The sequence below is a fragment of the Ranitomeya variabilis genome, chromosome 6 (assembly GCF_051348905.1).
Source record: "Ranitomeya variabilis isolate aRanVar5 chromosome 6, aRanVar5.hap1, whole genome shotgun sequence".
NCBI classification, from domain to species: domain Eukaryota; kingdom Metazoa; phylum Chordata; class Amphibia; order Anura; family Dendrobatidae; genus Ranitomeya; species Ranitomeya variabilis.
The window spans coordinates 30,397,849-30,411,366 of record NC_135237.1 but is presented as its reverse complement, the minus strand read 5'-3'; the positions used below and the strand labels follow the sequence as shown (position 1 = coordinate 30,411,366).

General features: G+C 46.1%; 1 protein-coding gene across 2 annotated transcripts in view; it reads right to left on the bottom strand.

The window, feature by feature from the left end:
* SDHAF3 (succinate dehydrogenase complex assembly factor 3) overlaps positions 1 to 6,308 on the bottom strand; it is a 38,570-nt gene extending 32,262 nt beyond the window's left edge. Inside the window, exons 1-2 of one of the 2 annotated variants that reach the window (XM_077268133.1) lie at positions 6,144 to 6,308; positions 4,085 to 4,262 (exon numbers count right to left, since the gene is read on the bottom strand). In XM_077268133.1, the coding sequence (XP_077124248.1) occupies positions 4,085 to 4,255 (171 nt within the window). In that variant the 5' untranslated portion in view covers positions 4,256 to 4,262; positions 6,144 to 6,308. The other variant, XM_077268135.1, reaches the window with a different exon arrangement.
* Positions 6,309 to 13,518: the final 7,210 nt, after the last annotated feature.

Here is a 13,518-nt window from a genome sequence, read left to right as displayed (position 1 = left end):
TGCAGGTGTATATAGGATCCAGCATCTGATTATCTAACATACAAAATATTCCGGATTATCAGGTGCCAGATGAAATGTTGCTTTCCTTATTTTATCGCTGAATAAACCCTCTACAGGGATATTATACATAACGTTTCCTCTGATCATCCACAACAATCAAGTCTCAAATACTGAACTAAAGGAATTTCAATACTTATACAGATAAGATTACAATTATTATTTAATAACGCACAATGTCACCCTGAATGTAAAGTCACCCCTGACAGCACAAACATCAAAGGGCTGAAGATCGTGATAAGGGAACAGTAGGTTTATAAATGGAAACCGTCTATAAAGCGAAGGTCTTCAGATCTTAAAGAATACCTGTCATTTTAGGTGACTTTTCAGAAAAAAAACTATGGAATAACATTAACACTCTAATTTTCAGTTGCCTCTGAGCTAGTGGGTGCCATGATGTGTCCCATACACAGCACACACAGACATGAGGGTTTCTTGCTATCTTGTCTTGAAGTAGCTTATGTTCTGAAGCAGCATCACAGCACATTATACATCAGTATTGACCTGTGTAGCTGTGAAAACAGCTTTGGGGTGAGACTAGCTGCTATGATGTGGACTCCAGCCACATTGAACCTGGCACCCGAGGTCCTGTGATACTCTGGTGAGCACTGATTAAATCCTCTCCCCTTTTCCTATGCTGTCTCCTGTCTCTAAGCAGCTCATTCTCAGAAGTAGCAGCAGCATGAGGACAATATATAGCAGTATCATGCTGTGTAGCTGTGAATCCAGCTCTGGGGTGAGACTAGCTGTCATGAGGTCTCCCAAACAAAGTGCACACTGACAAGAGGGATTCCTGCTCTCCTGTCTCATTGTAGTACATGTTCAGAAGCAGCAGCAACATGGAGAACACTATACTGCAGTACTGAGCAGTGTAGCTGGGAATCTACCACAGGGATGAGAAAAAAATACTAGAAAAAGCAGCAGCATGAACTGTGACGACTCTGCCTGTACTCTCACTGTCCTCCCCTCCTTCCATTCCTCATAGACTTAATAAAGCAGCTGTAATCTGATCCCCCAGTGATCTGACAATCTTCTTGTTTTGACAGAGACTGACTAGATCTGAATTTTTAAGTCATGAATGCAGGAGGTAGAAAGGGGGAGGGTGGGGCGAAGAAGTGGCTCAAAAGTGGAGAAAGCAACTTATTTCTCTAATAAGGTATGTTACAAAGTTTCTTACATTCTTCTGCATTATGGATTTATGGAAAGTCTGTTTAAATGACAGCGACCATTTAATAAAAATTCTGCTCCGATGTTTGAGCCAGGTCCTCCAATAAATCATAGACAGATGAATAAATCATTGTGTAATATAATATTCTGCAACTTTTTAATATAATTTATGCATGAATTTCATACAATTTTCAAGACTTCTGCTGCCAGTGAATATGAAAATTATATATGTGGATAGAAAAAGATTGAATTGTTTTCATTTTCTAAAATTGTATTCATGTCGTGTAAGCCTGACACATTGATGGCATAAATTTCCCTCCGGTCCTGATCGTTTGCTACATGTATCAGTCGGTCCTGATCGTTTGCTCCATGTATCAGTCTGTATTGAGCCTGAATATATCAAGTGTCCTATCCTCACCACTTTCAAGGTCTTGTTCAACCAGAAGTCCTGGTGGTCTATCTGACAGAATTTTGCCTAGACTGTTCGCCATTGTAGCAAAGTGTCAGCTGTAAGAAGGCATAAGACAGGGTGAGTTTTCTTAGGAAGTGGCAGATGATCAGATGTAACCCAATCTGAAAAATAGAGCGTTGGTGCCACCTTGTGGTAGGAACAATGTATAAAATATATAATTCCAAATATTCTTCTCTATGTATAGACCCCAGCGGTAAAAATACGTAGTAAAGGAAAGGAGGAAGAAGTTCACACACCCGGTGCAGTGAGAAGGTGCAAAGCTGATGGGATTCAGTATCACTGGAGTATATTATATGTATTGATTTCTGGGGTCCGACTACTGGAATCCCCTCCAATCCCAAGAATGGGGTCTCTACGCACCTGCGCTCCATTCATTCTCTAATGCAGAGCCTGGCTTAACCCCTGCTCCATTCAGTGGGTGGGGTTTTCAACAGTAAGAGCACCAGCCATCAATATCCCCCTTTCCTATCAAAAGGAGATAACTGATACACCCACTTTAAAGTGGTCTTCCATTAAAAAAAAAACAACCTTCCCCGGCTGCAGTTGCCCTCCTTACCCTCCCCAAGTCCAGTACTGAGTCCCCACTGCTGCTCTCAGATTCTGTGATTGTCTGCAGTGCTGACATCTGGTTGACAATGCTGCAGCCAATCATCTCCACCTAAGTTGCCGCTGAGCTCACCGATTGACTGCAGCGCTGTCTAAGTGACATTGACACTAGTACCTGACGTTACCCTTTAGCTGTCCTTTTGTATTAATGACACCAGAAATTACAAGAGCACAAATAGATGTTCTAACAAGTCTCCGGCCAGCGGCCAAGTAATCAGTCGCCCATTCAAGGAACATATGGAGCATTCCCCATGAAAAACTTTCTGGCCCTTTTTTTGGGATAAACGTGATCAAACCCTTGAAATATGGCAACTGTGGTTTACGGAGAGGGATGGCGGCTGCCATTGTAGCCAGGGACTTGTTACATATTGTGGTAATTAACTCAAGTCCCCTAAGGGAACTTAAAAAAAAAAAGTAAAAAAAAAAAAAAAAAGTAAATCGTAAAAATAAATAAAATTGCAATCACCACCTTTACCAGCTTGAAAATTAAAGACATTATGAAATTATATTCAGTCCGTAACAGAAGAAGAAAATAGAAACTCCAGAAGTGACATTTATTGTTCACTGCTCATCTCCCAAAAAGTGGAAGGAAAAAGCGATAAAAAAGAAAAATCATATGTTTCCCAAAGTCATACTGATAATAAACACATCGGCTCGCCACACAAATGAACCATCACACAGCTCCATTGTCAAGAAAATACTAAAAAAAGTTACAAATCTCAGTAAATGGCGGCACAAACCAAATATACATACGGTATTTTTTTGTTTTACAAATTTCAAAATTGTATTTTCACCACAAATAAAAAAAAAAGTGAACAAGTGTGGTATCCTTGTAAGCGTACTGACCTGGAGAATTGTGCCGCCACGTCATTTTTACTGCACAATAAACTTCATTTAAAAAAAAAAAAAAAATCTAAAATAAAAAATTAATGTTGAAATTACATTTTATGTAATAAATTTACCCCACTGGGAATTGTTTATCTGTTTTTCCAGTACATAACATGCTAAAGTGATTAGTGTTATTCAAAGGGAAAACATATAATGCAGCATTAACTCCTCCAGTGCAGGACATCGCAAGAAGCTTTTACATGCACGTTCTATTATATCGCATGTATCTACTGCCACCTAGTGGTAAAACTCAATATTGCACACCAGTCTTGATGCAGAATTATTGAATTTGGTGGATTTTACATTTCCATCAAAATCGGTGTATAGAACCTTGTATTAAAAATTTTCTTCGCTTTCGACATCTTTGCTTGCCCTCACTGTACAGGAACAGCTTGCTTTACATTTAGGGCCTGAATATTTTGAGCACAGCTGAGGATTTGCTACAACCATACTGTGTATTCTGCGCTCGTTCAGTGCTGTGTATACAGTTATCAGGAAGGCAGAGTCGGTAGTAAACCCTCTCTGCCTTCTCTATGGAGAGTCTGGCTGTGTCTGACAGCTGCTCCCCGCTCCTAGAATGTCACGTTACAGCTATATGAGGCCCACCCAGACATTTAAAGTCTATTGGGGGTTCGAAAGTAGTTAAGACGACAGAGAGGGGAGAGGAGGGGGATGCAGCTGCAGCTTCTCAGTATTGCAATAAATCAGTAAAAATGAAAGGAAGATGGACGACCAACGCTCAGCTCTGACATCACTTCATGAACATCCCACCCACCCAGCAAGGATGTAAAGGGAAAATACTAAGTTACGGGGACCAGTGGGAGGAAAGAGAGAGCCCGAGGTCTGCAGGTGGGGATTATCCTAGGGACTACCCTGATCAGAAGCGGTCAGTACCTCCCATTCCTTCATGAACAGTGTGGCTTCGGATTGCCCCGCGCTCTTGTGTCTCCTGAACTCGTCTTTCACATACTGGTCTCCCAGAGCCTTCAGGTGCAGCGGTAACGTGCGGTGCAGCAGGAGGATCTTCTTGTACAGAGCTCGGACCTGCGACCCGTGAGACGCCATCGCAGACCTGCAGGAAGCACAAGAGACAGAAGGTAGAGCAGTGCATGATGGGAGGCGCAGTCCACTGGCCCCAGCACTGGTCAGGTGACCACTAATAGGAACTCTTCTCGGCCCCCAGGACAAGTGCTCCCTGCCCTGGTGACCAGGGGGACAGCGATAGTGGACACATGGCTGAGAACTGGCGGCACAGTGCGGGGGTGCTGGATCAGTGGTACTGTTATAGGAACGGGGGTAGCCTGTGGCTGGCACTCTTCAGGGTGGGGGACACCTGTGGCTTTATCTATTCGGGGGGGCAAGATACCTCTTTGGGGTGGACAAAACTGTGGCTGGCACACTTCAGGGAGGTCAGCAAATCTATGCCTAGCATTCTTCAGGGTGGGGGGGACCTGTGGCTGGCATTCTTCAGGGTGGGGGGGACCTGTGGCTGCCAGTCCAGGGTGGGGGGGACCTGTGGCTGCCAGTCTTCAGGGTGGGACCTGTGGCTGGCACTTTTCAGGGTGGTGGGACCTGTGGCTGGCAGTCTTCGGGGTGGGGGCACCTGTAGCTGGCAGTCTTCAGGGTGGGGGACCTGTGGCTGGCACTTTTCAGGGTGGGGGGACCTGTGGCTGGCACTTTTCAGGGTGGGGAGACCTGTGGCTGGCAGTCTTCAGGGTGGGGGGGACCTGTGGCTGGCAGTCTTCAGGGTGGGGGGGACCTGTGGCTGGCAGTCTTCAGGGTGGGGGACCTGTGGCTGGCACTTTTCAGGGTGGGGGGAACCTGTGGCTGGCAGTCTTCAGGGTGGGGGGGACCTCTGGCTGGCAGTCTTCAGGGTGGGGGGGACCTGTGGCTGGCAGTCTTCAGGGTGGGGGGATCTGTGGCTGGCAGTCTTTAGGGTGGGGGGACCTGTGGCTGGCACTTTTCAGGGTGGGGGGGACCTGTGGCTGGCACTTTTCAGGGTGGGGGGACCTGTGGCTGGCAGTCTTCAGGGTGGGGGGACCTGTGGCTGGCAGTCTTCAGGGTGGGGGGGACCTGTGGCTGGCAGTCTTCAGGGTGGGGGGGGACCTGTGGCTGGCAGTCTTCAGGGTGGGGGCACCTGTGGCTGGCAGTCTTCAGGGTGGGGGGACCTGTGGCTGGCAGTCTTCAGGGTGGGGGCACCTGTGGCTGGCAGTCTTCAGGGTGGGGGGACCTGTGGCTGGCAGTCTTCAGGGTGGGGGCACCTGTGGCTGGCAGTCTTCAGGGTGGGGGGACCTGTGGCTGGCAGTCTTCAGGGTGGGGGGGACCTGTGGCTGGCAGTCTTCAGGGTGGGGGGACCTGTGGCTGGCAGTCTTCAGGGTGGGGGGACCTGTGGCTGGCAGTCTTCAGGGTGGGGGGGACCTGTGGCTGGCACTTTTCAGGGTGGGGGGGACCTGTGGCTGGCACTTTTCAGGGTGGGGGGGACCTGTGGCTGGCACTTTTCAGGGTGGGGGGACCTGTGGCTGGCACTTTTCAGGGTGGGGGCACCTGTGGCTGGCAGTCTTCAGGGTGGGGGGGACCTGTGGCTGGCACTTTTCAGGGTGGGGGGGACCTGTGGCTGGCACTTTTCAGGGTGGGGGACCTGTGGCTGGCACTTTTCAGGGTGGGGGGGACCTGTGGCTGGCACTTTTCAGGGTGGGGGGGACCTGTGGCTGGCACTTTTCAGGGTGGGGGACCTGTGGCTGGCAGTCTTCAGGGTGGGGGACCTGTGGCTGGCAGTCTTCAGGGTGGGGGGACCTGTGGCTGGCAGTCACTGGGGCACCTGCAGGTGACATTCTGAGGGGCTTGTATCTGGCACTGTGTGAGTCCCCGGACGGTGCAGGACAGTGTAATAATGTCACATAACGATGTCGCCGCACAGAAGGAAGAAGCCAATGATACAAAATAACAGTCTTACCAGAAACGCGATTTTCTGCTCTCTTTACTTTTGACCTTTGCAGACACTGTACCTCCGGTAGTAGATAATCACATGACCACAAAAAAAGGCCGGCCACACACCGGAAGTAACAGAGGCGCCATCTTTAGTGAGGGTACAAGGCTGGGCTGCAATACCAACATTGAGCACCAGATGGCGCCCGTGTACCTGCAGCAGATAAATGTGACCAGCGCTTGTGTCAGTGTCCTATCAGTGATGAGACCTCCACGCACCGCACGCAGTTGTGTGCTGGGACTTGTAGTTCCCCAATAAAAAAAATGCAGCTTGGTAAGCAAAAAACAACAAGCCATCACACAGCTCTGTAAAAAGTGAAAAACGTGATAATTAAAAATCATTAAAAAGTGATTTTCCTGTGAAAGAGCAAAAGGTTAATAAAAGGTTATCATTTGGGTTTTGCTGTAATCCTCGACTCCCAATTATAAAAGTATACAACTATATATACTGTGCATCATTACACACCTATGTCAGCAGAAAAAAGTACAACTTATCAGAAGAATAAACCCGGGCACAACTGTGGGAAAGAGAAGAGTTATGGGGCGTGGAATAAGAATACCCCCCCCCCCCCCAGTGATTTTTATTGGGTGGGTTTGTGGAAAAGTAGTAAACTTTTTTTAAAAAAGCTCCATAAACTGGTTATTGTGATCATCGTATTGAGCATCAGAATAAAGTTAATAGTCAGAGAAACTGAAGGTGAAGTGTTAGAAAATGTCAGAATTGTTCCTTTTGTACATTCCACGTGTAAAAAGTGATCAATAAGTGTTATGTACCGAAACCTGAAATAAAAAAGAAAAAAACACAAGGCGCCCCCAATGTGTCACACTGTATATGAATAAATACAGACTTTGTAGGGAATGTGCTCACCTATTGCCGTTGTGAAAATAGGTCACAACTCCCATGCAGGTGCAACCGTAGCAGCAGGTCTCCACAGAAATCCAAAAGGATGTTGGGGGTAGTAATCTAAGGCAAAATGAAGACCGCGCTCACGGGATATATTGTAGATAGTTTATTTGAGCCTACGCGTTTCAAGAGCGTTCTTGCTCTCTTCCTCAGGGCATGTCCATGCCCTGAGGAAGAGAGCAAGAACGCTCTTGAAACGCGTAGGCTCAAATAAACTATCTACAATATATCCCGTGAGCGCGGTCTTCATTTTGCCTTAGATATGTACCGAAACCTGGAACAGCTGGAAACTACGTCTTGTGCCGCGGAAAATGAGCCCTCACACTGCTGCCCCTCTGATCTAGCAGAGCTCTCTGTGTACATGGGGTGTGTATTAATGTAACAGAGTTTTGCCTATTGATGTAGCAGAGATGTGTGTGTATTGATGTAGCAGAGCTGTGTGTGTATTGATGTAGCAAAGCTGTGTGTGTATTGATGTAGCAGTGCTGTGTGTGTATTGATGTAGCAGAGATGTGTGTGTATTGATGTAGCAAAGCTGTGTGTATTGATGTAGCAGAGATGTGTGTGTATTAATGTAGCAGAGCTGTGTGTGTATTGATGTAGCAGAGCTGTGTGTGCATTGATGTAGCAGAGCTGTGTGTGCATTGATGTAGCAGAGCTGTGTGTGCATTGATGTAGCAGAGCTGTGTGTGCATTGATGTAGCAGAGCTGTGTGTGCATTGATGTAGCAGAGCTGTGCGTATGCACTCTGTGTTTTTAAAAATTGTCGTATCTGTATCAGGCTCGTCCTGGGTTTCCCGGCACTGACAATGGCACCACCTCTTGTAACTGGCAGCTGTTGTAACCGGTCATGGTGGCGCCATGTGAGCGATCTGACGGGTGACTGACCTGCTGAATCCTGGATAATTACAATCTTACCTATGTGGCAGTTTTTCCGCTCAGTTATTTGGTCAAATGTCTGAAAAAGACTTTAAAAACAAGAGCCATGCATAAGATTGTAGAAAATAACGTAAAATTACTCCGATTCCTCTCAAAAACGTAAAAGAAAAAAAAAAGTAAATTAATCTGAAAGTTCCTCGACTGGGTCTGTAGATGAAACTTGTGAAATGTTGCTGAAAGGAGGAATTACACTTTAATAACATAAGTAATAATTATTATTCTTTCAATAAAAAACTTACTGAAAAGCGTTCTGAACTGCGGCCAATGTAATCACATCGCGACACCCCCGCCCCTCCCCCGATAATTATAGATTCTATTAAACCTGTCCGATCAGGACTGAACGTGTAATTACGGCTAAGTACCTGGATCTCAGGATTTCCCCATCACAAAACAAACAACAAGTTGGTAAAAAACGATATTGCAATCAGATCTCGGTCTTACAGCACCGACATAAAAGCGCAAGTAACACATTGGCGCTGCTGTACGGCTGCCATCACCCACCGCCACCCCTCCGCCTCGTGACTTCTCCCCAACATGTCACCTACATAAACACAGCTCGGTACAGTATACGAAAATCTGCTTTTCACATATTTGCTTCCAAGCCAAGAAAAGTTGTAAAGTATCCTTTCACTCTCCGCTTAAAAGCTTAAGTAAATCACGCCGACGTCGCGGCTCTGACTCCAACGTTTTGCCTTTTGGGTTTACCTTCCTAGGAAAGCCAGGGGACAAATCATGGCAGATCTCATAGATGGTCACCCAGCTTTCCTACAACCCTGAATGAAAAAAATTGCAGTGATAGATTTCCCATTTCCATGATATACGGGGGGCTCCCAAAGAAAGCGAAGACCTACTGAACTTCTGCGGAGTCGGACACTGTAAAATCCCTTTTCAACTTTTTTTCATTGCTATCACATTGAGTCTTTGGAGAAAGCTGGGTCAGTGATGACTACATTTACCAGGTATCATTCGAAAAAAAGGGCAGCGGTCTATTGATGTGGGCAGACGTGTACAAATTCTCCAAATTTAGTCCATTTAACTAGCAGGGAGAAAAATATATATAAAACATAACTTTTAATCATAAGTATAAAATGTCTAGGTAAAATACCTATACGTATGGACCACCAGAAGAATCATATAAAGTGCAAGTGCTCAAAACAACCAGTGCTCATGAAAAAAAGGCTAGGTCTCACCAGAATTGTATGATGAACCTGAATCGTAAGCGCCAACAGTGTCCTTCCTTATTCAGAGGATTCATCAGGGGAATTGTTATGGTCCGGTGACCTTGGAGCCACATGAAACTTTCTCTGGAGTCGGTGGAACCTGTACTGACCGCAAATCCTGAACTAACACCGCAACTAGAAGTAGCCGTGGGGTGTGCCTAACAAACCCTAGACACCTCGACACAGCCGGAGGACTAAATACCCCTATAGATGGAAATAGGAATGCTACCTTGCCTCAGAGCAGACCCCCAAAGGATAGGCAGCCCCCCACGAATATTGACTGTGAGTAGGAGAAGAATAGATACACGCAGGTAGAAAACAGGATTTAGCAAAAGAGGCCACTCTAGCTAAATAGGAAAGGATAGGACAGATTACTAGGCGGTCAGTAATAAAACCCTTTCAAAAATATCCACAGCAGATAATACAAAAAGTTCCACAATCTAACTAAAGACATGGAATGTATATCTGCCACTCCAGAGAATCCAACAAGACTGAGAAAATACTGACACAATCTAAGCTGGACAAGAATACACAAGGAATAGCACTGAATTGTGAAGCACACCGCATGTGTGCCACAGGAAAAAAAAAAACAGACCAGACACTTATCTTTGCTGATTTGGCAGAAAGGCAGGAGGAACCAGGCAGAGGTCCAACACCTCCCAACAACAATTGACCACTGGCAAGTACTAATGAATCCTGCACACCTAAATACCCCAGTCAGAACTGCAATCAGCAGACACACCTGACCAGGACTGCAACCCAGGGACAACTGCATTACCACCTACTACCACCGGAGGGAGCCCAAAAGCAGAATTCACAACAGGGAATGTGTACTGCAGGGGTAAAGTAGATAGGAGGAAAAACAACTAGGGTTCTTGCAGTGGAAAGTAACTCTATGCAGAGAATTTGACCGGTCATGTCACAACCCCAAATTTAAATAGTGTGATGATCAGCATTACTGAAATCATGGAATAACTGGAGCGGAACAGTGAAGACTGATATAGCAGTGCTGGAATCATAGAATGGCAAAGCAGAAGGGTGGAGACTGATGTAACAGTACGGGAATCATGGAATAGCAGGAGCAGAAGAGTGGAGACTGATGTAGCAGTACTGGAATCATGGAATAGCAGGAGCTGGAATCATGGAATAGCAGGAGTGGAACAGTGGAGACTGATATAGCAGTGCTGGAATGATAGAATGGCAAGAGGAGAAGGGTGAAGACTGATGTAACAGCACGGGAATCATGTAACAGTGGAGAGAATGATGTGGCAGTACTGAAATTATGGAATAGCAGGAGCGGAACAGCAGAGAGTAATGTAGCAGAACTGGAATCTTGGAATAGCAATAGCAGAATAGTGGAGACTGATGTAGCAGTACTAAAATCATAGAATAGAAGGAGTAGAACAGTGAAGACTGATGTAACAGTACCATAATCATAGAATAGCAGCAGCGGAACAGCAGAGACTGATGTAGCAGTACTAGAATCATAGAATAGCAGGAGCAGAACAGTGGAGACTGATGTGGCAGTACTGAAATTATGAAATAGCAGGAGCAGAACAGCAGAGACTAATGTAGCAGAACTGGAATCATGGAATAGCAGGAATGGAAAAGCGGAGACTGATTTAGCGGTACTGGAATCATGGAATAGCAATAGCAGAATAGTGGAGACTGATGTAGCAGTACTAAAATCATAGAATAGAAGGAGTAGAACAGTGGAGACTGATGTAACAGTACCATAATCATAGAATAGCAGCAGCGGAACAGCAGAGACTGATGTAACAGTGCTGGAATCATAGAATAGCAGGAGTAGAACAGTGGAGACTAATGTCAGCAGAAACGGATGTAGCAAAACTGGAATGATGGAATGTCAGGAACGGAACAGCGCTTGTGTAGCAGTTCTCAAATCATGGAATAGCCGAGGTGGAAAAGCAGAGACTGATGTAACACTACTGGAATCATGCAATAGCAGGAATGGATCAGCGGAGACTGATTTAGCAGTATTGGAATCATGGAATAGCAGGAACGGAACAGCGGACACTGATGAGGCAGTACTGGTATCATGGAATAGCAAGAGCAGAAGAGTGGAGACTGTAGCTGTACATTCCACAGTGCCGGACTGGCCATCTGGCAATTCTGAAAAATGCCAGATGGGCTGGTCCAGGCGTCGGCAGCTTGAATTGCGATTCAGTTAATAGTATTGTCATCCTCAGGATGTACTGTTAGCAGCTGTGGCAGAGCATGCATACTCCTTAATTTACTCTGGAAGGCCTCAGGTTGCTGCTGACCTGCTAGAGGTCGGCCCGATGCAGATATTATCGTTCATTGAGATGACATAAATGATGTAACATCGCGCCACTGACATCCACTGCAAAACAATATTGAAGAGGAGACAGCGGCTGCGGAGGAAGCAAAGGCTGGAGTAGATGAATATTAGTTTTGCTTTTGTGGGCTGTGGTGCCTATAATACTGTGTGGTGCATCATCATACTATAGAGGGGCCTGTGGGGTAGACCATCATATTATATGAAAAGCTGTGGGTGACCATAATGCTATATAGGGACCTATGGGGGTACCATCATACCATATGGGGTCTATGGAGGATAATCATACTATAAAGGGGCCTGTGTGGGGAAGATCATACTATATGGAAAGCTGTTGGGAACCATCATACCATGTAAGTGCCAATGGGGGACTATCAAACTATATGGGGGTCTGTGGGGGACTATCATACTATATATGTGTCTGTGGGGGACCATCATATTGTATTGAGGCCATGAGTGGCCATCATACTACATAGGGGCCTGAGGGGGACCATAATAATATATGGAGGGCTGTGGTGATCATCATATTGTTGTGTTTTGTTTTGCAATGAGGGACCACTATTCTGTGTGGGTGGCAATCATACTATATGGGGGGCATTAAAAGAACCATCATACCATATTGAAGGCTATGGGTGACCATCATACTGGATTGGGCCTGTGGGGTGCCAATATACTATGGATTTAGGGGGACCATCGTACTGTATTGGAGGATTTGGGGGCATATCATACTGTATGGGGTACCATCATACAGTGTTGGAGTTGTGAAGGGGTCATTATATTGTAATGGGATTGTGGAGGGACAATCATACTATTTACGGGCCTGTGAGGGACACTCATATTATATGGGGGGCTGTGGAGAACCCTCATGCCATATGGGGCATTTGGGGAACCATCATGCTGTGTGTAATGACAATTAAACTGTGTGGGAGCTCTGCATTAACCATTATAATGTGTGGGGGAACCATCATACTGTGTTGGGGGTTGTGGAGACCATCAAGTAATGTAAGGGCCATCATACTGTGAGGGGAGGTTGAGGTGTACATTATACTGTGTGGAGAGGATGTGGTGGACATTATACTGTGTGTTATGATCCGGTGACCTTGGAGCCGCATGAGAATTTCTCAGGAGTAGGTGGAACCTATACTGACCGCAATCCCTAAACTGACACCGCAACTAGAAGTAGCCGTGGGATGTACCTAACAATCCTAGACACCTCGACACAGCCGGAGCACTAAATACCCCTATAGATGGAAATGGGAATCCTATCTTGCCTCAGAGTATAACCCCAAAGGATAGACAGCCCCCCACAAATATTGACTGTGAGTATTAGAGGAAAGACGCACGCAGGCAGAAAACAGGGTTTAGCAAAAGAGGCCACTCTAGCTAAACAGGAAAGGATAGGACAGAATACTAAGCGGTCAGTAATAAAACCATGAAAATATCCACAGCAGATAATACAAAAATTCCACCATCTAACTAAAGACATTGAACGTATATCTGCATCGCCTGAGAATCCAACTTGACTGGAAAAATCCTGGCACAGTCTAAAGGCCCCGTCTCACATAGCGAGATCGCTAGCGAGATCGCTGCTGAGTCACTAGTTTTGTGACGCAACAGCGACCTCCATAGCGATCTCGCTATGTGTGACACGTACCAGCGATCAGGCCCCTGCTGCGAGATCGCTGGTCGTGTCGGAATGGCCTGGACCTTTTTTTGGTCGTTGAGGCCCCGCTGACATCGCTGAATCGGTGTGTGTGACACCGATCCAGCGATGTCTTCACTGGTAACCAGGGTAAACATCGGGTTACTAAGCGCAGGGCCGCGCTTAGTAACCCGATGTTTACCCTGGTTACCAGCGTAAATGTAAAAAAAAACAAACAATACATACTCGCCTTCTGATGTCCGTCAGGTCCCTTGCCGTCTGCTTCCTGCTCTCACTGACTGCCGGCCGTACAGTGAG